The following is a 24404-nucleotide window of genomic DNA, read 5'->3' as shown; positions in this document are numbered from 1 at the left end:
GTCTCAGGTTCTGAACACCTTTCCCTCCGGTTTATGAATGTTCGTCATCAAGTTAGGGAGCAGTTGGGCCCAGATCTTCAAAGGTATTTAGGCACCCAAGGCCCATGCAGTTCAATGGGAATTAGGTAGCTAAATACCTTTGAGCATCTGGGCCCATGTCAGATCAGTCATAACATGAATGAGGAATAGATTTTATGACCATTTTGTTTAACAGTTTAAAATGATGAGCAAGTCTGTAATAAATTAAATCAAAGTCTGTTCCTGGATAATTCTCGAACAGGGTAAAAGGGATGATCTATGGGCTGTAAGTAGCTAACCAAGCTCTAATGGTGGCTTTTGAATGTTCTGTTCATAGTCTCTGGGAGGAAGATATTTATGTTGACAGGGGTCTTTAATTTAGTGCACAACGCAAAGGAAGCAGAGAGGAAGAAGCAAGCATTGGCCCAAAAGAATTTGCAAAACCCTGAGGCAATCCTGATTCTCTGACTGCATAACTGATCTGTGTCCCCATTTCAGGGTGTTAGCCCCATTTCCCTTTGTGGTGGTGACGGTTCCCTGCATTGTTCCTTTTTGGTTTGGAACTAATAGGAGTGGCACAGTTAATTTCTACCAGAAATGGGAGGAACGGGAGAACAGGGAAATTCACATAATCATGTGTACGGATCTGTTGGGGATTGGTCCTGCTTTGAGCAGCGGGTTGGACTAGATGACCTCCTGAGGTCCCTTCCAACCCTGATAGTCTATGATACCAAATGGAACAGACTGCTGATATACTACTCACCCACTGCACCTGGAAATGATCGATTGATTTTTAGAGAGCTCCTTTTCCTCCTGCTATAGCATCTTTTGAGATATCACAAAAGAGTGTGTAGAGAGTGTATAGATATGTGATCCCACATATACAATGTCCTGTGTGTGCTTATATATAAATTCCATCTAAGGCACCTATTGCTTTGGTATCTCTCTGCTCCCACTCAAGTAAAGTGTCAGCTCCTAAACATTTTGGCTCTGAGCTTTGAAACCTAATAGAACCCAAACCCAAAATAACAGGGTTGGAAGTTGATTTGTTTGACTACCGCCTCACCCCCAACTCCCACTTATTCGGATTCCACATTAATTAAAATAACTGTCACTGTGTTTACAAATATATATAATGTTTCCAGAGTTGTTGTTTCCAAGGCTGACAGCAGGGAGTCTTAAGAGGCTGGAAGAAAAAGAGTACTTGTGGCACCTTAGAGACTAACCAGGCTGGGTAACCAGTGGATACAACTGTCAATTTCACCCATGCCTCGCGAGTTTCCCTCTTCACCCCGGTGGCCAGTTCCAGAGGCCAGAGAGTGGCGACAGTGAAATAATCTCATTAGCGTTGCCAGGTTTCCTCTTCGTCCACAGATTACACGTCTCTGGCAGGGGAAATGTTCAGAGAGACAAGGTGGCTCTGCCAACGCTGCAAACAGGGAAATCCACAGTCAGGGAGCCTTTCCTTCCTTGCTCCCAGTAGGGGCATGTTGCTACCCTGTCCAAGAGGAGTCGCTGTGTTACACGACTGCGGCGGGCAGCCCGGGTAATGGGACTGGCTAGGGGAGTTAGGGAGTTGTGTCGTGTGATTTTAACCAGTAGAGACACAGTCCTGCATCCCCATTGGCAGGAGCCAGACCTTAATGTCTCTCTTTTTCTATTGACAGGTTTCAGAGTAGCAGCCTGTATTCGCGAAAAGAACAGGAGGACTTGCGGCACCTTAGAGACTAACCAATTTATTTGAACATGAGCTTTCGTGAGCTACAGTTGCATCCGATGAAGTGAGCTGTAGCTCACGAAAGCTTATGCTCCAATAAAATTGGTTAGTCTCTAAGATGCCACAAGTCCTCCTTTTCTTTTTCTATTGCAAAAGTTAATGGTTCTCTCCCTCCGCCCCCCGCTCCCCGGCCGGAATAATTCTCCTGGAAATTGCAAAGCAAGGGGGGCGGGGAGGGGGGAAAGCCACCCCCCCCCCATCCGCAGCTCCAGAGCCTGAGGGTTTGTCTACACTGCCATTAGAAACCGGTGGCATCCAGATCAGTTACTTGGCTTCCATGTCTCTTTCCTGTGTTGGTGTGAGCCCGAGGGAGACCCCCAAATCCCCCTCCCAGCTCCAAGCCCTTTTCACTTAGTCAAAATCCAGCAACCACAGAGCCTTCCCCAGATCCTTCTTCCTCCCCAGATTCCCCCTCCCCCACAATTCCCCTCCCTTCCTCTCGGCCCCGTCCACTCTCCTGTTTGACTCCAGATGTCAGGCGATCAAAAGAAAACCTATGGTTCCCCTCCTTGCTGCGGGACAGCGGCTGCCGGTGGCTGCCTGCCCGGTGTGCGGGGGCAGACAGCAGCGGCATGCGGTATAAGCGATCCCGGGATCAAAAGAGAGAGGGGGGTGGGCAAACGAAGGCTCCGATCTGCAGCGGGATGCAGTGATTACCACAAAACGGATTGACACCGTCCTAGTAAATACAGAGAAAAGCGGGAGGGGGAGATCAGGGAGGAAATCGGAGCGGAAAGTGTCCACCTGTCTTTGGAGTCCATCGTGTTCTTAACTGCCCCGAGCGGACCTGGAGACGTGTGAATGTGACCGTAGCGACCCGCAAATGCGTGTGGACAGCCGAGACGTCCCTCCTTCGGCTTCCCTTCCCACCACACTCGCGCAGAAGCCCAGCCGATCGGGCCGGACCCCATGTAACACCCCACCCTGCCACCTGAGTTGACTTGGGGATGGGGGGAAACCAACCCCCCCAGCAGGCCCCAAGGGCCTCCTGGCTAGGGCCGAGGTTTTGTCTTCCCCCGGCCTGCCCGGCACAAGCCGAGGGGAATGCGACTCTGGGCTTTCTGCGGCTCTCTTGCTTTCGGAACAAAATAATTCCTTCCCCTGCTCCCTGCCGCCCCAGTATTTCAGGAGTAAGGCTGGCTTATCTTCCCAAAGCTGTTTTTGATTTACACACACAGGGTCCGTACCTTTCTCAAGAAATACCGGCTCTCTCTCGCACTCACACCTCCGAAGCGATACTGGCTGATCTTCGTGTCCACACAGAGGTGTTCTGGCACGCACACATCACGTTATCCTGGACACACGCAGACAAAGGTATTTTGTTTCACACTCTGTTGTATGTCAGGAGAAATACTTGGGTTGATCTTCCTATGGCTTTTTCTTACACACACAGACACAGAGGTTTGGGGAAATACTAAACTGGGGTGATCCCCCGACAGATGTGTTGCGTTATGCCCCGAGGTATTCTGCTGTATATTTCTCCATAGGTAGACTGACAGACCGCGTGTGTGTGTGTGTGACCTGATGTGTCTCTGTCTCTCCCTCTCTCTCACACACGCACACACTCCATGGAAAAATACCGGGCGATCTTTCTGTAACTATTTTGTGTGTGTGGAGATAGACACACACACTCATGTCAGGAGCAATCCGGATGCATCGTTCTGTAGCTATTTTGTGTTGTGCTGATACACAGATTCGCTCGCTCTCGGTCTGTCCCTGTGTCCCGATGTCTGTCTGCCTGTCCGTGGAGCTATATTGGGTGATCCTTCTATAACAATGTTGGGTGTCTGTGTGTGTACGTACAGGATAGCGAGGGAAGGATCTCCCAGCATTTCTCCTGACCTGTGAGTGTTTGTGTGTTTTCACACACACACACACACACGGAGAACTGCTAGGCAGTCCTTCTCTAGTTATTTTATTCTAGGCGTCTCCCCCCCCCCAATATTCTGCGCCCCCCCCCATTCCCGTGGAAACGCAGCAGCGTGGTTGGTGAATGGCTAGTATATTTCAGCCGCGGCACTTGGCGAGGGCGCCTCGGCTCCTCCCCCGTGTGGTGTAACCCTCTCACTTGATCAAATCCTTGAACGTGAACAGTTTCACTGAAAAGCACTTTTCAAAAAAAAAAAAAAAATCCCACCAACAGTAAAGAACAAGATCCAACTACCGGGGAGAGAGTTGGGGTTTTTTTTCCCCTCCCTCCTGGTCACCGTCTCCGAGGCTGAGAAGGGGAAAGAGAGGAGCCTTTACAAATCCTACTACGGCTAACCCAGTCCCCCTCCCCTTAAGAAACCCCCCCCGCCCCAAACTCCCCAACTCCGTCGGCGAGGCATGGAGAGGGGCACTGGCTGGTACCCAGCCTGCTCCATCGCGCTGCTCGCCTGGACATGGCTTTTGCTCTTCGCTTGCTGTCTCACCGGCGCCGAAATAACTTGCAGGTCCTGCTCCTCCTCATCCTCTGCTCCTTCTTCGCCCTCCTCGCGGGTGGAACAGCAGCCGGAGCTGCCGCCGCGGGGATTATTGCGCTGGCCGGGGGGCAGGGACCGGGGCTTCGCCAGGGAAGCAGCCCTGCCGGAGGGGCAGCCCGGCGGAGGATGGGGGGCCGCGGACGAAGAGGACGAGGCGCCGGTTGTGGTGCTGGAAGAGGATCGGGGCTGGGGAAGGGGCCAGCCGGCAGCGGGAGCGGCGGAGGGGTCGCGGGGCGCCGGGGAGGCTCGCCGGAGCGGGGAGAAGGGGGATGGCTGGGCTGGGGAGGCGCCCGGGAATCCCCCGGCTCCGCAGCGCTTGGGGATGGCGAAGGGGAGCGGAGCCTATGGCCGGGAGGAGACGCTCCTGCTGCCGCCCGGAGATGCCCAGGAGGCAGGCGGCTCGGTGGGCAAAGTGACGAGCTCCCACCCCCTGCTGCCCAGGGCGAGGAGGAGCAGCGGGGCCCCCCAGCTTTTCGCCCCTGGCCGCGGCCAGGCAGGAGGGGGCAGCCCTTGGGCGGACGGACAGAAAGTGACTCGGGCTCAAGCCAGAGGCTCCAAGGAGGAAGGGAAAGTGACCAAGACGCGCGCAGGCGAGGAGCTGAAATTGACCAGCACCACTTTCGCCCTGACCGGGGACTCGGCGCACAACCAAGCCATGGTGCACTGGTCGGGCCACAACAGCAGCGTGAGTACGCGGGGGCGATGCGGGGCCGGGCAGGGGACTGTGTCTGTGTGCACAGAGCTCGGCTGCTCCGGCTTTGCTCTGGGTTCAGGCGCGTCCCGGGGAGTTTGTCTGAAAAAGCTGCGGCCTCCCTCGCACAAGGGAGTGGGGAGAAAAGAGAGAAACCCAGTGTTCATCCTGACTAGACAGCACGAAAAACTCCGGGTCTGAGCTCCGGGAAGTTAGACCGGAGGATTTGTTTGAACCCAATTTCCCTCCCCTCTCCACAGGGAGGAGAGGGAGACTCCTCCTTTGCTTGGCTTCCCCTGCATCTGTCCATTGATTCTCCTTCTGCTGTTTCTCTTTATATATATAATATGTACCTTGAAATGCCTCAGTAGGTCTGTGCGGGAAAATGAATGATGTGCAGTAAAAAAAAAAAACAACCCCCAAAACAAAACCTCTGAGGTTGTCTGCTCTGCCTGTTAGAGGCAAGGCAGCTCATATTCATTCATTAAGCAGTAGAAACACACGCTGCTTAATGGGTTCGAAAGAGGAGCAAAGAAGGTGAAGCAGAATTAAAAAAAAATCAATTGCATATCATTCCTTCCCCCAAGTCAATAAACGACCAATTTAAAAATTAGTTCAGGCACCAGCGAAAGTTTGTGCTGGAGACTTGCTGGGCCCGGTTTGTGTCAAAAGGCGGCGCTCTTGAAGAGCATCTGTGCCCAGCGCCTGCCTGCTGGATAGAGCGGTGAAAGGAACATTGTTATGTTAGCAATTGCTACCCTATCTAGCTCCATGCTTTATAATACTCCCAGGACAGCCATAAGGGAATTTCAATTTTATTTTAACCTGATATAAGACATACTATTTCCACTGCGCCATAAAGCCTGAAAGCGGGCATAATTTCAAGGGTTCAGGAAACCCTGATATAGGGTGACAATGTGCCCATTATTCTGATTATTACAGCTCGTCGCTGCCTTGAAAATACCTCTTGTACTGTTTTGCCTGTATTGGAAATGTGCACAACGCAATTAGAAGTATAAAGTGGAATGTCCAGATCTGAAAATTGTATTACACCTGGGGTTGAATGATCATTTGGGGCCTGCCTATCTGGGCAATGTACAATTCAGCCATCTCTCTATGCTTTTCTGAATGGAAGTTTTATCTCATCGTTATTTATTTTTACTTACCTAATCATGCTGACAGCTATCTAGATGTTACCTAGATTTATTCAGTTTTTAAAGGTAGCTGTGTTTGCTAGACATGAATTTCAACAACCACTTAAGATGAAAACAAATATTCATTGAAAGCTGCATATGGTATATTTTAGCATTACATTGTCCGTATGCTTCTTTAAAAATGTATGGAGGAATGTAGTGAAAAAAAAAGAGTCTATAAGCCCTGCTTCTTGTTTTCATTTCAGTGCTGAATTGAAGGAGACTCAGGAAAAGGAGCTAGCATATGGATTCCTAATAGTTATTTGTAATTCTTATTAAACTAGCAAAGGGGACTCATTCTCCAGGCACTCTGGAAATAAAGGTTTTTTCAAGGTGCATTTCAGAAAGGGATTTTAAAAATCTCCTTTGCTTATATCTCTCTTTTGTAGAAATGTGTCATTTAAAAAAGCAGCTTTATTTATGTTTTAAATTCAGGTCACTGATAAGGCTAATAAATTAAAGACTGTCAGATTGTTCAGGGCTTTTCACTAAGGTTTTGCCTCTGTCATGACACTGTGTATGGAAACCTTTTGGCTACTTTTGTGGCTGTATTTATTGAAGAGAATAACTGAGTGGTATATGTGGGAGTGACAAGCAAGCATGCTAATAAATAATAGTGTTCTCATGCCATGATTTGTCAAATCTGAGGTTTGGTACTTAGAGACTCGGTTTTCTTCACTGTCCCTTTTGGAGAATACATACTGTAGTTTGTCATTCATTATTATTTGTTTTTAAGGCAGTGTATTGTGCGAGTCTACAGGGAAAGTTACATGCTTGAACTTGACAGTGTATGGAGGTACTTTCATGTATTATCTGGGAGAGGCAGATGCCGTGCCTGATACTGTACTGCAGTCCTGCGTTTACCCAATTTTCCAGTTGGGTTGAATCTGGTACGAGGAGGTCAAGCAATTTGCCCAAGGTCACACAATGAAACAGTGGTGTGGCTGAGATTAGGGCTAAGGGTTATGATATCTCTGATCACCAAGACTACAATGATGCCCAATCTAAAACCTTGAATCACATATTTTCTTAACTGGCAGTAGAGGTAGAATCGCAGGAAAGGAAATTAGAAATACATGGAGGATATTAACTCATGTCCCATCATTATGCTGGAAGTCTTGGGGCAGTGGGGAGGGCATATGATTCAGAAAGGGTGGCCTTGAGATAGAAGTAAAGGGCTGGGAGTCAGGAGATCTGGGTTTTGTTCTTGCCCCTGCCTCGTGTGACCTTAGGCAAGACTATTAACATTTCTCTGACTCACCTTCCCTGTAGAATCCGGGTCATGCTACTTACCTCCCACAAAAGAGGTGTTGTGGAGTAGAATTAATTTCTGTTTATAAAACACAGAGATCCTGTGATGGCAATTGCTGTGGAAATGCAAAATATTATTGATGCAAGGGGGGGTTTGCAGACTCTCTACGCACATCCATTAAGAGTGGCTTGGCGTGGCATAAGTGACTGAACTTAAAAAAAGGGAGGATTTTACATTGGACATAAGGCAGACACTTCTATCGGTAAATTGGGTTACCCTAGAGAACAATTTATTGAGAGAAGTTACTGAGGCTGCCTCACTGTAGGGATGAGTAATGCAGCTGTAGACCGGAAGAAAAAGCTCATTGGAAAGGCTTTTGGAAACTCAGGAGAAATTTTGCTAAAATCTGTTGGGATCATTTTTGGAAAATCCACAGGCTTTTTATTTTAAAGGAAATCCACGGGGAACATACACAGGACACGGATATGTTGTTAGTTGAGTATTTGTATCCTTTAAACTCATTATGTCGCTCCATCTTTTCTCTCTCTCTCTTTTTTTTAACTACTCCCCATCTGCCTGAGAGTTTTCGTTGCTCCAGAGTTTCCACTCCCTACAAACTTCCTCCTACCTGTGGAAATCACTTTATCTGCTGGATTTTTCTAACTCTCCTTGCCCCACCCAGAGTTCTATTCTGGGGAGCTCAACTGTTCCATAGAAAGTTTGATGATTTGAGTCTTTAAACCTTGCCACCTTAGTTCTATAGAGGAGCCTTTGAGATTATTCCAACTGGCCATGCTGAATAAACTAAACCTCAATGGATGTCTCTCCTGAAATGATTACAACTGAAATAGTTGCTGGGACTTCCACCACTAGGTTTCAGAGTTAACACCCAGTCTGAGATGAATGTGGCAGTTTACACCTCCTTTAGAGTTACTTTTTCATTCTGTTTGCAGACTAACAAAGACTGCACTGCAGCAGTTCATGTTCAGAAGGGGTTTTCTTCACAAACAGAAGAATTGGAAACTTAATATTTTAAAGTATTTTTTCTTTTTTTTCTCAGAAAACATTACAAATATCAATTATCCATTGAGACACCCTGACTTCATGCTACAGCACAAAATATAGCTGTCCTTACTGGTAGCAGGCCCTTGTTTGGGGGGTTAGTGTAGCGGAAACAACTGCAAGTGATTGGAGTAAATGGCCCAGAAGTCCTTTTAATTCTTTGTCTTCTCTGGCTCATGTAGATGCAAGTTCCACAAAAAGATCTGGAGGCAGGGGGAGAACAGACCGCTTTGGATCATGTGTATACACAGAAGCACCAGAATTCTTTCCCTCTCCTTGTGCAAATGAAGCCTCCTGCTCAGTGGGCTGACAAATGACTCAGTGAAAGGAAAGTGGTATAAAAACTTGCATTGCTGTCAGCCCTTTCTCGGGAGTGACTCTAACAAATGCCTTTGGCAATAATCTGATGAGATTGCCAAACTGCTAACATACAAATTGTTTGTCATCGAGATATTGCTCACCTTCACAATGGTGAATTACAAGCAGGGGGAGCCCGGTGGCTGTAATATGTGCCAGGTGGCTTTTAATTAAGGTGCCTAACAATGCATTAAATGGTGGGGAGAACATGAGAGGGAAATATTTATAATTCCAAATGGATAGCTCTGCTGAGAAAGGATTTTTAGTCAGGAAATGCAGGCTTTGGCTGGCAAGTGCTCCACTTGGGTTGCATTCTAAAATATTTACTTATAACATGCAAGATAGTGACGGAGTGACCAGATTAATTGTACTGCACTTGGGAGATATTTTAATTGCTGTGCTATCCAGATTTTTTTTCAAATAGTTTTTGGCTATAGATGGTAGTCTCATCACTACTGGAATCAGCTTCTGTGTCACAATATCTTAATGCATTTCCCTTCTCTACCATGCCTAATAATGAAGTCTGGCACAAAAATCATTCTCTGGGACTTTGCCAGAAAAAAATAAGTTTTTAATTAATATTTCAAGGGGGGTAGAGAACTAAAAATGGAATGCTGACATGGTGTAATTGTTTTTGAGGTTTGTGTTATGTTGCCAGGGCATGAGAAAAGAGCCTGAGGATACTTCCTTCCAATTACTTATCTCCAGGCTGGTTTCATTGAAAAATTGGATTGATATCTCATGGAAAGAAACTTTAAGGGGTTTGCTGCTGCATTCCTTATGTGCTGCCTCTGAACCCATTCAAAACTGCAGATGCTCTTGCCCCACAACCCTGCTAAAAGTCACAGGCCACAGCTGCTATCACAGCCCATGGTTGAAGAGTGAACCGGTCATTTTCAGTTTTCTGGCTGCAGTAAGTTTCAGGGTATAGCCCAAAAGTTTTGGGTGCACAAGGAATGCAGGATGGGGACTATGATTTGTACCCAAGATTTTGCAGCAATTTAAATGGAAACCAAACCAACTGTGTGTTTAAGGAGAAGAGTCATCTACTTGCAAGAAAAGAAGACTTGGAAGTTGGTTTAAGTTGGGTAGAGAATGGGTGGTAGGCAGGGGAGTTCTCCCCAGCCAGTGAGGTGGAGGCAGGTATGTCCCATATTCTAGGCAATGGGACAATAAATCAGATCAAGTGACCAGGATTAATAGGTAGAGATTTTGGGTAATAATACTGAAGTAACATCTGGGAAGTGTTGAAGTCTAATGGTTAGAATGCAGCATGAGGAACAAAGGATCCTGAGTTCTAATCCTGGCTCTACCCAGTTACTTATTGTATGACTTTGAGTAAATTACATGGGACCCAATCTGGCAGTCAGTGGGAGATTTGCAGGATCAGACCATGTAAGATCTTTGTGCCTCAGCTGACTCATCTGTAAAATGGGGGATGGAAGTGTCTGTTGTAAGTGGAGGTAGCATGTGGAAGTAGATCCGGAGTAGGTTTGGGTTTGAAGCCAAGCTAGAGGTTGGCTTCTGGTATGGGGGTGGTAAGATGACAAGAAAGTGCATAAGGATCTCAAACTGATACCAGGCCAGTTCTGGTTTTAGATCTAAGCCCAAATTGTAGGGGCAGGTTGGGATCTGGTCAGGTTTAAAATTAGTCGTGTTTGGGTTTAAAGATCCGGGTTAGGCCTGCCTTGAGTTGTCAGGATTAGTTAACTCGCAGTGATTGTGGGTTGGAAAGCATTATGGGTCAAATCCTGTGGCTGTAGCAGATCCACAATGTGGCAGAAGTACCTCCATTGAAGTTGTTGGAGCTAGGCCAGTTTACACCGGCTGAGGATCTGGCCTGGGATAGTTCATAGCAGTGGAGCTGAAGATGAGGGCGAGAACCCGAGGATCATTGGAGGCTGTGCAGCTGAGTTCTGCAGCGGCTTTCTCTGCAGGGGTTCCTGGGTGGGCAGGGGAAGGGATACATGGCCAGTGGGTTTGTGAACTTTCCAGGTCCACTGGATTGCAACTCCACAGGGGGGCTGAATGCAAGAGGATGTATCAGTAATGGTAGCTGAGGTCAAATTGCACAGGTGTCCTGTGCCCTATATTGTGGGTAGGGAAGGATTCTGTTCCCTTCCAAGCACGGCACTTTCCTTTAACTTTAGCTTTGCTGGAGACATGAGAATTTGGCCCTACGTTATTAATTACTTAGAGCCCCGATCCCGCGAGTACTGAGTGTGCTCAACTCCCATGTCAGGTAACCAGCTGATGTACAGCACTGTAAGGGTATATGGCATTCTCCCCTTTTACTCCTCTTCCCTGTCCAGGATCTCTCTTCTAATATGCCCCCATCCCACCAGAGCTGACTCTGACTTTCACAAAGTCCAAATCGCCACTCGAGGTCCCAAACTGACAGCTGGTTCAGCATCATCTGGCATTAGGTTCCCTGTCGCTGACACAGATCAACCAAATAACAATTGGATGCATCGGAGAGATGATTTTAATAAAAAGAAAATCCTCTCACAGTAGTTAGATTTTGTTTTGCTTTATGGCTTTAGTGTTGCAAAAACAAACGGTGCAATTGGGAAGAAAAATACATGCAGAGAACCTGTACAAAGAGGATGTGATTACATAACTGTGATTTTAAAATAATCCTTGTCTATGTTGTCCTATTTCACTTGTCATGATTTTATCCGATTGATTACTTTTTCAGCTGGGATGGTGCAACTAGCCTGGTCAGTCTCACATTTAGTTTATAGTCCTTTTTACTTTCTGGTTCTCCTGCAGTGTCACAACAGGGTCGTGTGTGGGATCATAGCATGTCAGGGCCCTGTTTTAACATTTGCTTTTAAAGGTTTGATAGCATCCCTTTAATAAAATACTGAACCACACTTTACCTTAATGCACTAGTCTACCAGGGAATAATGAAATTATAGTGGCTTGATCAGAGAACTGGGAACCCGGTCGCTGGGATCTAATGCAGGCACTGACTTTGAATCTGGGATTTTCTGAGGATATTCCAGGGACATAAGTACCCAAACCCTAACTCCCTTCGGTTCTTTTGAAAATCCCAGCCTTTCTTTCTGCTTCAGTTTCCCCATCTAGAAAAAGGGGGATATTAATATTATAGTCAGGGATAATGTGAGGATTAATTAATTGGCTAATGTTTGTAACACGGGTCCAAAGGGTGCTGTGGGTGCTAAATATCACTATGATGAATGGTTCACGCTAAAGTTAGGGGCAATTCCCCGTTTAGTAGGCCAACAAACTCCCAGAATACAAAGGAATCCAAAAAAAGCAGAAGTTAAATAATTGCAGCACTTGTAATTTTTTAGTCGGAAATGGCTGAGGACACGATACTTCTCCCATTGAAATCAACTGGAGCATGATCCTGGTCAGTAACATCCAAAGAGTGTTGTGGGTGTTTTCTCCTTTATCCCTTGATATGAAGCAGAAACACCAGCCAGACAGATCTGAAAAGCATCACGGGGCTTCGTTGCCCAAAATAGCATTGCTCTTAATTAGCTCTAACATGACCCCATATAACCTCGGGGCAAAAGCTTTGGAAATGAGAGATCTCGGGTTCTGCAGCTTGAAAGCACATCCAGTGGGGAGTCTAACACTAGAGGGAGTGTGGACATTTAATAAAATAAAGTGAAATGCTGCACAAATGGGGAGGGGGCCAGAGGGGGCTGTAAAATACATTATGGAAGATGGATGTTGCTAAAATATTAATACTGGAAATTCACTTGGCATCGTTGACTCAGTGCAACTCCAGCTGTAAGAGGCTTCCTTTACACAGTGAGGTGAATAGTCTTAGCCCACGCCATAATCGAATGCTTTATGCTTTCATCTAGGACCCATTCTACTGTTGCTTCTGCTCTCTTTTCCCCTTTGGTTTCTCTTTAATTACTGCCTGAGCCTGGAGATAGGATCTTGGTTGCTTGGGAGGCTCATCTGCTGCTGCTGACCACAACCCTCACCTCCAGCCTGAACCCTCTGCCTGCAAAATCCCTAGCATCTCCACAGCAGCTGCCTGTGATTGGATTGGAAAAGGGATGCGGTTAACTCTTGGAGCAGGGGAGGCAAATCTCCCAGTCCTAGACTGGAGCAGTGAAGTCAGCTCATTCTCACTCCTTCATGCCAGCCTGTAACCCTCCTCCCCCTGCTATCAATCAAGTGAGGACCCTCTGACCCACATACTCTCCTGGCTCCCTGAAATGTACTCCTTTGTCTCTTCCCGGCAGGCAGAAAGATTCTTAACCTTCACCCTCGCTTCTTTGCTGAGTGTCACTGCTGGTCACTTCCTCTACACTTCCCATCACTCCTGGTCTAGCCCCTCTTCTGTGCAAGTGTAACCCACTGGTGAGTGTGTGTTATAGGTCTGCCTCTGTGCCTGGTCCACACAGCCTAGGAGTCAGGGGACTTCAGCTCACGCTGTAGCTACTCATGCTTTTAGCTCTGGAGGACTCTGGTTCAATCCCCAGTGTGCTGGCCACGATGGGGTCATTACACAAGCCTCTCCTGTCTGTAGCATTCCGCTCCCCTTCCCTCTGAGGGCAGGTCTACACTGGCAGCGGCATGTTGAGTACGGATGCTGCCCGCCCCCCTAGCAGGGGTATAAATAGCAGCGTAGATGGTAAGGCACTGCGTAGGTCCACAGGATATGTACCTTACATGGCTCACTGTGCACCCAAGTGGTGCATCTCCCATCCACACAGCTATTTTTAGTAGGGTAGTTTCCCGCTGCTTCCCTGCTGCCGAAGCCTTTGACCACCGGGGGAGAGACTCCAGCTGCTCTTGCTGCCAGAGCCTTTCCCTGCTGCCGTTCACTGGCACATGTGATTACACGCAGCAGTGTGGATACAGCCTGCCTTTCACTGTGGCATGTAGCTACCCATACCCTACATGCCATTGCCAGTGTAGACCAGGCCAGGGTGGGGGTTGGGATGGGATCAAGGGCTAAGACTGGAATTACTCACATCCACTTGAAACTGCAGAGGGAATCCGGGGAGGCAGAAGCTCATTACCTCATTGTAATTCAACCAGGGGAATAATACTACTAACTCAGGCTGGGCCTTGTGGTTAAAACACTGGTGTGGGCAGTGGGAGATCTGCGTTCAAGTCCAGTCACTCCGTCTGTGGTGGCCCAGTTCCCCCTCTGCAAAAGGATGATAATTCCCTCCCTTACAGGGCTCTTGCCAGACTGAAATGAATTAGTTTCGTATTGTTTGTAAAGCAACGTGAGAGTGTCAGATGGAAGGGGCTGTATGAATATAAAGCATTATCGTATTACTCTTGGAAACAGTGCTGCGTGGTCGCTAATGCTCATACATGGTGGAGCCCTTGGAACATCTCATTGCCTAAGGGAAAAGAAAGCAACGGATGGAACTGGCCACTTGACATCAGCTATGTCTGAAGGGAGGCTCCAGCAGGGCTTTAAGCAATAGCGAAAGCACCGAGGAACCATTGTCATTTGTACCCATGCTTGCCACATGCACCGAAGGGGTTTTTGTGGGGCTCCTTGAACACAAAGATAAACATTTAAAGGCACACTTCACAAAGGGTGCTTCTATTGCGGGGGTGAGGTCCCTTTGAACCGCTTCCAGTTGATCTTGGCTGCCAGTCCAGCACTTTAGAGGTGATAGAAAATACTGCAGAAATAAAATTTAGCTCTTTTATGGTCCTTTTCATCCAGAGATCTCAAAACTCTTTACAAAGGAAAGTCAGTGGCATTTTCTCCCATTTTACAGATGGGGAAACAGGCACACTGTGGCAAAGTGATTTGCCCAAGCCTCACCTAGCTGGCCAATGGCAGAGCCAGCAACAGAACCCAGGTCTCCCACACCAGTTCCTTACCCACTGGACCTCACTACTTCCCAGAAAAATATAGCTTATTCTAATACAGTTTTAAACTCACTCAAGTTTTGAGCTTGTGTTCCACTTACAAGAGATTGAGTGAAAAGGGGAGAAGGAAGGAGGGGAAAGCTAGGATGAAAAGTGGAACCAAGAGTGGGCAGAATAAGACTGTCTGTACTAGAAAGTTGCACTGCGTCAACTAACATAATTTTAAAATTGATCTAGTTAAATTGGTGTGAACCCCTGACTTAAAACTGATGTAAGTGCATCTGCGTCAGAGGCTGGCATCCTTTCAACTAAATCACTTTTCAAATCAAGTTAGTTAAATGGGTGCCATTTTCTGGTTTGGACAAGGCCTAAGAAACATATGCAGAGAGACTGTGGAAAAGGGAGCAGGTAGGTAGAAAGCAGAGCGTCCAAAGGAAACATACTCACAGTAGAGGGGTCACCTGCTTGTATGAGAACTGAGCCTATAGGAGGTTTCTCTAAAAAGGATGCTTGTTAGCTAGTGATTTTGAAAGTAATGGAAATTCTGTGGGCACATGGAAATCCCAGGGGATTAAGTTACAGGAAATAAAGTTGAATGGACTCAAACTGGTTTTGTGAGCCCACAAAATAATTTGTGAGGCTTTTCCCACAGGCAGTGTGTGTGTTTCCACTCCAGGTGCTGGGTGAATGTCAACTAATCCAGCCTCACAACAGTCCTTTGACGTAGGGAGGTATCATTGCGCCCATGTGACTGGCCAACTGAGGCAATGCGGGGCTCAAAGGTCAGATTGTCTCTGGGCACAAGGGCTGGAGAGGCAGTGCGAAGAACTTCCTTATTTCTTGTATCTTTGTGCCGGGGCTGGACAGAATCCACTGGGGAGCACTGTACCTGCTCCCTTCTAGCATGCCCCTCTCTGTGTGCCTGCTGTCTGAAAAGGGAAGGTGTGGGGGACTCTGCCCCCTCCCCACCATCTGGCTGACAGACTGGACCCTCTCCAAAGGTGATGGAGCTGCTGCGCTGGCTTTTTCATCCCCAGAGGAATGTGGACTGACTTCACACCCAGCACGCAGGGCAGACTCTAGCTGTAAGTGGTTTGCCCATGGACAAACAGCAAGTCGATGGCAAGAATAGATCACCTAAGGTCTGCTTCCCAGTGCCCTGGCCTAATCTATAGGATTGGAAGGGTGTGCAAGCGAATAGGGCACTGGCCTGAGACTTGGGAAGACCTGAGTTCACTTTCTAGCTCAGCGACACCTTCCCTGCGTTATCCCCATTTTACAGATCCTTCCCTACCTCTCAGGAGTGCTGTGCTGATGAAGGCCCTATGAGCACTTAGGGCTTGGCTGCACCTAAAATGCTGTAGTGCTTCCGTGAAGACGCTACCTATGCTAACGGGAGGAGCTCTGGCATCAGCATAGGTACTCTGCAGTAGCTAGGTCAATGGGAGAATTCTCCTGTTGATGGGTGCTGTCTACACAGGGGGCTAGGTTTGTTTAACAGCATCACTCAGGGGTGTGGATTTTTCACACCCCTGAGCGACATAGTTATAGCCACCTAATTTCCTAAAGTAGACCAGGCCTTAGATTAAGCGACAGGCCAGAAGCTTCACCACTCAGTGTTGGGGCCAGTTTTTCAAAAGAACTCAAAGGGCTTGTCTACAAGGGAACATTATGCTGCTGTGAGCTAAGGTGTGAATTTAAACCACTCTAGTTATACCGGTATAACTCCCTGTGATGGGTTGTGCACCCCACCCAAGGCCTGAAGGGGTTAAGGTGGCCAGGTGGGCCAATTAACTGCCTGGACTGCACCTGGAGGATGAGCCAGGGAGCAAGGACTAATTAGGGATGAGGTTTAGCTGGGCAGGAACAGGAGGGATTTGTATAAAGGTCAGTAGCTGAGAGTAGCTAAGGGCTTCAGAGAATGAGGCTGCAATCACTCTCAGGATGAGAGAAGACAAAGTAGCCCAGGGATACAGCAATAAGGGTTAGGATGGTGCAGATTTGGCTCCTGATTAGAGGGTTCCTGAGCTGGAGCCTGGAGTAGAAGTCCCACCTGGGTTCCCCTACCAGCCGCTGGGGAAGTAGCACTGTTGGGGCAGTGAATGAGAAGACTGCCTGAGCTTACTGGTAAGGAAAAACTTTGATACCCCGGAAGGGGAGGAATACAGGGCCTCACTGGAGAGCCAAGGCACGAAGCAGGAGCAGTTGAGTTCTCACTGATGGAGTTCAACCACAGGAAGAGGTATTCACCTGGCTAATTCCTGAATGTGGCCAGAAGGTGGTGCCACCCAGTGGTGAGTAGAGCACCCTGTGACCATGGGCAGTGCATGAAACCCCCCACTTTGATGAGGCTAGCCCCTGGCCCTGCTCCTTCTACCTCCCCCTTTGCCTGCTGGTCCCACGGCTGGAGGAGCCTGCCCTGGCTGGCCAAAGCAGCGGCCTGCCCACTCCAGCTGAGCCTCTGCCGGCTTCAGGGGAGTGAGGGTGGGGCCTTGGGGCAGAGTTTGGGTGGGGCTATGGTCTGGGATTGAGGCGGTTTAGCCTCCCCTGCCCTATTATACTCACCACCCATGCCTGTGATGCTCCCCATCTGGACACTCTTATTCTGATTAATTCATGTCACTTTTGAAGGGGTTTAAGTTAACCCCCCAAAGCCACTCTGGCTCTGAAATAAGAGTGTTCACACATGGCGTTATACCCGTATAACTAGAACAGCTTAACGATACCAGTATAATTATACCAGTTAGACCAGTATAACTTTCCTGCGTAGATAAGTCCATAGTTGCAGAAGAGCTCAGACATTGGGTGTTGAACTTTTGTAACAGTTCTGGCCATGCTTTTACAGTAGGGGCTGCTGAGCTGTTCTGAAACTCTCTCCCGACTGTTTGGTGCAGAGCACTTGATGATCTGTCCCAAAATGTCCACCCAGCCTCAAAGATTAAAATAAATACATACAATTAAAAGTCCAGCATGGAGCAGGACCCAGTTGACTTGATCGTTTTCAAGGCTGTATTTTCATCAGCCGCCTTTGGACACTCTGCTGCTTTAATCAAGTCACGATAGCTGCCAATGTCACACTTCCAATTTTCATGTACCATGGATCTTTGTTCCAGGCCCCAAATTTACTCTGGTCTATGCTCATTCTTGTGTGACAAGTGGAGAAACCTGCCTTTTCAGGTGGTGAGAGGGGTGATGTTTTGGTGACTACTAGAAGGTAAGCAGCTTATCAGCAATAAAGTCACTGTGTGTGTCTTTTATTTTAAAGATGTGTAGAAATCCATTATAAAATATATGGCTAGTTCTAGGCTATATAATAGTGACTGCTAGTGAGCAACTTTTACCCCTAGTGATACCCATGCAGCTGAGAAGAATCTGGTCCTTGTGTCTCTCTTGCTCCTCTATCTTATTTAAATTTCGGCCAATGGGAATACAATATGCAGTTGAACCAAGGAAGATGACAAGAAATGGGGGGGGGAGGGGGGGAGGAGAGGGAGCAAAGAGGGTAGAGAAGTGCAAAATAATTTGGTGATTAGCTGGGGTCTGATGCCACAGCCTTGGCTCATGTGAGCCAAAGGCTTGCCTGGGGATGGCCAGTGGGAGCAGGTCTCTGGATAGCATTGGCATTTAGGGCTATAAGTAGAAGGAAATAACTAATTGTAAGCTCTTTGGGGCAGGGCTTGTTGTATCTTTATGTGTGTGCAGTGCTTAACTCAGATCCCTGGTGGGGAACTCTTAAGTGCTACTGAATTACAAATTATCAGAGGCAGTGCTAGCCCATTGGGGGCCCTAAGAGGAATATTTCCCCCCACATAATAAAAAGTGAATGAGGGCCCCCTTGAGCTGCTTGGAGCCCTAAGCAATTGTTTAGTATGCTTACGCCTAGCACCAGCTCTGCAAATAATAACCACCATGTAACTGTGGAGATTCTTGTTCACATGCACCGAGTTTGAAGGCAGCACATTACCAGCAACACTGTGCAGTCCCCGCTCTCCCCCCCCCCCCCCCACTCTCCCGTGGATCAAAGATCAGAGAGAACTGTTAGGATCAGATGGCTGGGATCCTTCCTGTGATGGGTTACCCCTCACTCTAGGGCATAACCTGATAACGGGGTACCACTGAGCCTGCCTGTTCCACCAGCCTGGGCTCCCTTACACTGTCCTGCTGAGCCAGGCCCTCAAACCTCCTCCAGCACACACCAGTAGGGACACACCCAACTGCAGAAACACAGACACTGAAGTCAGCTCTGCATGGGAAGACTCTGCTAAGGAGCTACCCAGTACTTGAATGCACACACCCCTCTGGAGTGCAAACCCACAATTGTCTTGTCTTGCACAGTTCTCTGTGCAAGACATAAGCTCGTGAAATTCGCTCCCTCCCTCAATGTGGAGGAAGACCTGCACAGCCTTTTGTCCCCCCAGTTATGAATTCAAGAAACTGATTTTAGAGAAAACAAGTTCATGTCTACAAAAGACAGACTTTAAGTAAATAAGGGATAGCAAACAATTACCTAGCAAATGAAACAAACACATAAGCTGTCAAAGTTCCTTTCCCCCTCTGAACTCTAGATATGGGGACCTGCATGAAAAACCCCCTAAGCTTATTTTTACCAGCTGAGGTTAAAACTTCCCCAAGGTACAAACTATTTTTGTCCCTGGATTTTATTGCTGCCACCACCAAGCGTCTATCAAAAATAAGAGGGAAAGAGCCTGCTTGGAAACTTCTTTTCCCCCCAAAATCCCCACAAACCCCTTTTCCTTGGGAAGGCTTGATAAAATTCTCACCAATTTAGGAAGTACACATGCAAATGCAGACTGCACAATAAAACACGTAAGAGAGTACATCGCTACATGACTTTTGCTTTGCTCCCAAATGAGTCTGTTATCAAGTCTCACGCTTCAGAGTCTACACTGATCAGTGGGTGGTAGTGGGGGTGTCAGGAAATATTATTTTTCCCACTTTTGGTGGTGGTGATGGGGCAGTTGCAATGCATATTTGGCTAGGTACTCGAGCTGGGGGAATGGACAGGGAATCTATTCCTTATCTCTACCATAGACTTCTCTGTGTGACAGCGAATGAATCCATTCATCACTCTGTGCCTCAGTTTCCTTGTCTGTATAATGGGGATGAAAATGTTTACATACTCTTGTTTCAGGGAACTGAGATCTATGGGGAGAAAGCAATATATAGGGCCTGATGCAGGGCCAAAATTATCAAGATCATGCAGGCTTGGCGTTAAGTACATGAGTTCTCATTGACTTCAATGGATCTGTTTAGTCACTTAAAGTTTGGCATGGGCTTAAGTACTAGAGGCCTGGGCAAAAATTGCCAATTCATTTTTTTACAAGAAATTTTGAAAATTTTTCAGTTTTTATGAAAAGCCAAAACTAAACATTGAAAAGAACTTGGGTTTTCAGAACCGGTTTTCAGTTTACATTATTTTTTCTGTAAAAATGTTCAGGGTTTGAAAAGTGAAATTTTTAAAAATGTAAAGACTATTTTTAGCAAAATTCACTTTTTCCCTTTGAAATGGGAAAATTTCAATGAAAACAAATTCTGTAATTTTTTCCCCTCAAAGCCATTTTTCACCCCCAAAATAAATTTCAGTGAAAAACGGTTAACCAGTTGTGTTAAATAACCTTGTTAAAATGGGGCCGGAAGGTCCTTTGAAATCAGGGGGAGTCCTACCATTGTCTTCAATGGGCATTGGATCACTGTGCAGAGGAGGCTGTGTGGCATAATAGACCGCTGGCCTGGGACACAGCAGATTTGGGTTCTATTTCTGTCTTTGTGAGTGGCTTGCTGGGTGACCTAGGGCAAGTCACTTGACTGTCCTATGCCTCAGTTTCTCTATCTGTGAAATGGGGCATCATGGTGCAGTTGGCCCACCTGTAAGGTGAGTCAGGGCCCCATCTACACATGATGGGCTTCTTTAAGGAGAATGAGCCCATTTTGGCCCACCTGTAAGTTAACTGCCTAGGCTGCTGTTTGGCAGTTAACTAATTAATGGGCACCTGAGCCCAATAAAATGTTCCCAGATTTCAGGGGAGAATGCTCCTGGAGAGAGGAGGCTTCTCAGGGAAAGAGCCCTTGAAAAACAGAGCAGGAGAACTCCCAAGAAGGACCTCACTGGGGATAGTACGCACACCTTTACCTGGGGATAATGCTGGTTACCTCCTGATGGAAAAACACTCTGTAAGAGGTTGGTGTTGATGTTACGTCTTGTACTAAGATGCTTTTTCTTTGTCATCCTTCCGTGGTGAATCAGGAGTTGGCCACTGTTGGATGCAGGCAATGCTGTGATCTGTTCTTAGGTCCTACATTCCTAATCTTTCCCCAGGTCTGGTCACCGCAGCATAACAAAGTTCTGAATGTCCCTAGCCAGCCGGTGGCTACTCAGTCCACAGGGATTCGTGGTCTAATAGCTGCTACGTAAACATTACAGTGAGAACTCAATTTCTGATACAATATTTAAAGTGTAATTTAATCTCAAACCTGGGCAAAGTGCAGGACTGGGGATTTTTTTGGAGGGGGAGTCCTCTCTGGTTGTTTAAAATGAATTGGCTCTCATGAAATATTTAGCCTTTAAACAACAAATTGAATATATGGTGAATTGCATTTTATTTATTAACGGCTTTGCAAGGAGATTTGCGGGGAGCTCTGCAGAAGTGTGTTCTGTTGTGCTATTGCAAAATGTAGTAATGACTGTAATATTTTGATGAATTATTAATAGGCGTCGTGCCGGCAGCAGTACATAGGTGACAGATTTCAAAATTGCTTTTTGTTTTGGGAGGGGAACGTGGTGTTCTGTCGGGGGTTTGTGTGGGTGGTTTTTGTTGTTTGCTTTTAAAGCAAGGACAAAATAAGTGCAGGCAACCTGGCAACATGATATTGTTTCTTTCTTTTTTTTTTCACCTGCCTTCTCCCTTCCGCCACCCTCACCCCACCCTAAAAAGGCCTAAGATACAATTAAAAGGGGCTGCTTGCCGCAATGCTATTCCTCTTTCTCTACTGCAGCTAAATCTGATTGCAAAACAATCGGTAATACTCCGAAGGAGCAGTCCGCGTCCCCATCCCCCCGCACTAGGGTTGCCAACCCTCCCGGAGTGTCCTGGAGTGTAAAGATTGTCCTATGATGAAACCTCCAGGAATACATCCAGCCAAAACTGGCCACCCTACCCCCCCACAATCCTCTATCTTCCTTGCTCGGTGAGGCTACTGCTATGTTACCAAGAGGCAGTGTGTAGTGTCTGCGCTGCTGTGTGTGCGTTCCAGTCCGTGACGCGGTAGTGCAATGGTACAGCATAGGCAAGCAGAGACTGCAGCTAATTCAACAAAACGCTGATTGTTTTGTTGTTAGCTTGTACTCCTGTGGCTGATCTTCACCTGTGGCTTTCTCTCATCAAAAGAGATTTGGGGCTTTCTGGGAGAAGGACTGTCTTTTTCCAACTTTTTTGACCAGTGTGAAACCTAATGGGAACCTGACCCTTGATTGGGAACCCTTGGTTGCTACTGGGAGCAGAAGTCCCATCACTCGGGTCATTTAGAGATAGGCACCAGCTATATTGTAGGGAACAATTCTGAGACAGGGCAAGGTTGCCTTCATTCTATGAGCTGGAACTTGGGTGTAAACTGGAGTGGGTTCAGAGAAGAGCCACAAGAATGATTAAAGGATTAGACAACCTGTCTCAGAGTGATAGACTCGGGAAGCTCAATCTGTTGACAAAGAAGAGGTCAATGACTTGGTTACAGTCTACTAATATCTACATGGAGGATAAATATTTAATAATGCACTCCTCAATCTAGCAGAGAGAGGTAGAACACTGGCCAATGGCTGGAAGTTGAAGCTAGACTAATTTAGCCTGGATTAACAGCAAGAGTAATTAACCAGTGGAACAATTTACTGAGGATTGTGGTGGACTGTGCATCGCTGACAACTTCTGAACCTAGATTGGTTGTTTACAAGATCTTCTCTAGGAATTACTTTGGGGAAGTTCTTTGGCCTGTGTTATACAGGAGGTCAGACCCGATGATCAGGATGGTGCCTTCTGGCCTGGGAATCTCAGAATCTGTGGTTCTGACACTATTACTCACCATGGAAGTACCTTATTCTGAGAGGTCTGACTGAATTTGATGGGGCCACTTGTGGAGTAAGGTGCTATTCACCATAAGCAAAAGGTATCGGAATCTAGCCCTCTGATTCCAGTATTAAAACTGAGTCACATCCTCAGGAGGAACATTATTATTATTATTTATTACTATTTATTAAATTTATTTGTATTCCTGGAGCACCTATAGGCCAGTGGTGGACCAGGACCCAATTGTGCTAGGTGCTGTACAAACACAGAACAAAAACATGGTCCCTGCCCACAGGGCTTACAACAGCACTGTCTCCTCCTCCCCCATTCACAGCTGCATGATGCAGGTGTGTAAGTTTTGGGGAAAGGAAGGTGTGTTGTGGTGATGTGCCTCACTTTTTAGCAGGAAAGTAATAAGAGAGATGCAGTGGCTTTAAAAGGCAGCTGAGACCTCAAAACACTATAAAGCACTGGGGGCTCAAGATGGCCAACTCTCTTGCTCTGATTTACACTGGTGAAAATGAATGACTCCATTGATCTTAGCGGGATTTCACAGGGGCAGCTGGGAGAGTTTGGCCCTACATCCTATCTTTTCCAGCGGCAACTCTCATTTCCAGGTTTTTTCCTAGTCCAGACTCTCCCAGCACAGGAGGGAAGGACGAGATGACTTCTTGAGGTCCCTTCCCTACATTTCTACAATTGTATCTACATAAATGGGGATCTTTGTTTCTTAGGATTTAAGACCTAGCACAGCTCGTTCTGTGCTAGGTCACCTGAGTCCACTAGGGACCCAACATTGCTAGCCTGAGTGGGAAAGATGCTCAGACACTACTGAGACTGGTGCCAGAGCAAAACCGTAAAGTGGGGCGAGGCCTCATGGTATGATGGCATCTCAATGAATTGCCCTGCGGTGTTCCGTGCAGTGGGTGGATGACCTGGCAGGGAGCATGAGCAATGAGCTAGGGCAGAGCGTGCCCTATGGAGTGGAATTTTCTCCTTGGGCCTGTCCCTAAAGGCAGCGGGAGTTGTTGTGGGTTTCACATCATATCTCCAGATCAGTCCCTTAGTTCCAAATTATGCTCCCTTCCCCCCCGCTGTCTTCCATGACTGTGGTTGGTCCCAACCCACAGGAACTAGTGGGGTTCTGCTGTACGCTGGGGGGAGAGCTCTTGTGCCTGGTGCATCTCAGCTCTTGGTAGAGCAGTGGGGTGCAGCTCTAGGGAGGGTGGTACAGGCAGCGGGTGTGGCTGGAGGCAGGTACTTGGGCCATAAGGGTTAGATGCCGTGGTGAGGGTTGCCAGGGGAAACCCAGACAGGTTGGAGCAGCAGCTATGGAGAAGCTTAGTTAGCTCCAGCTCTGTGGACCAGGAGGGAGGGTAACTCACTGCTTTGCTTTTGCCCAGCTCCCCGGAGCCTTGCTGAGTTACTGTGACTGTGCTCAGTGAAGAACGGAGCTGCCCACCTGCTCTGTGGTGTTTCCCTCCTGGAGCCTGTTGCACCTGTGCTCTGCAGCCTGCACTAGCTTCCAGCTGGTCCCCGGGTTCAATCCTAGGGGCTGGATTTGTGGGGCATTAGTTGGTGTAGATCCTGGTAACTCTGGAGGCTGCCAGTTTCTTTGTGCCCCATTCTGGTGACTGAGATCAGCTGGGCTTTTTTGGGGGGCAAGGGGGGTGATGTGTCTG

At 47.4% G+C, this 24404-nt stretch overlaps 1 protein-coding gene across 1 annotated transcript in view; it reads left to right on the top strand.

Moving 5' to 3' along the window:
• Positions 1–4098: 4098 nt before the first annotated feature.
• LOC141991181 (VPS10 domain-containing receptor SorCS3-like) overlaps positions 4099–24404 on the top strand; it is a 468227-nt gene continuing 447921 nt past the window's right edge. The window contains exon 1 of the mRNA XM_074959394.1: positions 4099–4945. Within this exon, the coding sequence (XP_074815495.1) occupies positions 4124–4945 (822 nt within the window). The 5' untranslated portion in view covers positions 4099–4123. The remainder of the gene's footprint in view (positions 4946–24404) is intronic.

This window comes from Natator depressus, chromosome 7 (assembly GCF_965152275.1).
Source record: "Natator depressus isolate rNatDep1 chromosome 7, rNatDep2.hap1, whole genome shotgun sequence".
In the NCBI taxonomy this organism is placed as follows: domain Eukaryota; kingdom Metazoa; phylum Chordata; order Testudines; family Cheloniidae; genus Natator; species Natator depressus.
Note: the sequence above shows the minus strand (reverse complement) of the source record. Positions and strands in the feature narration are given on the sequence as shown.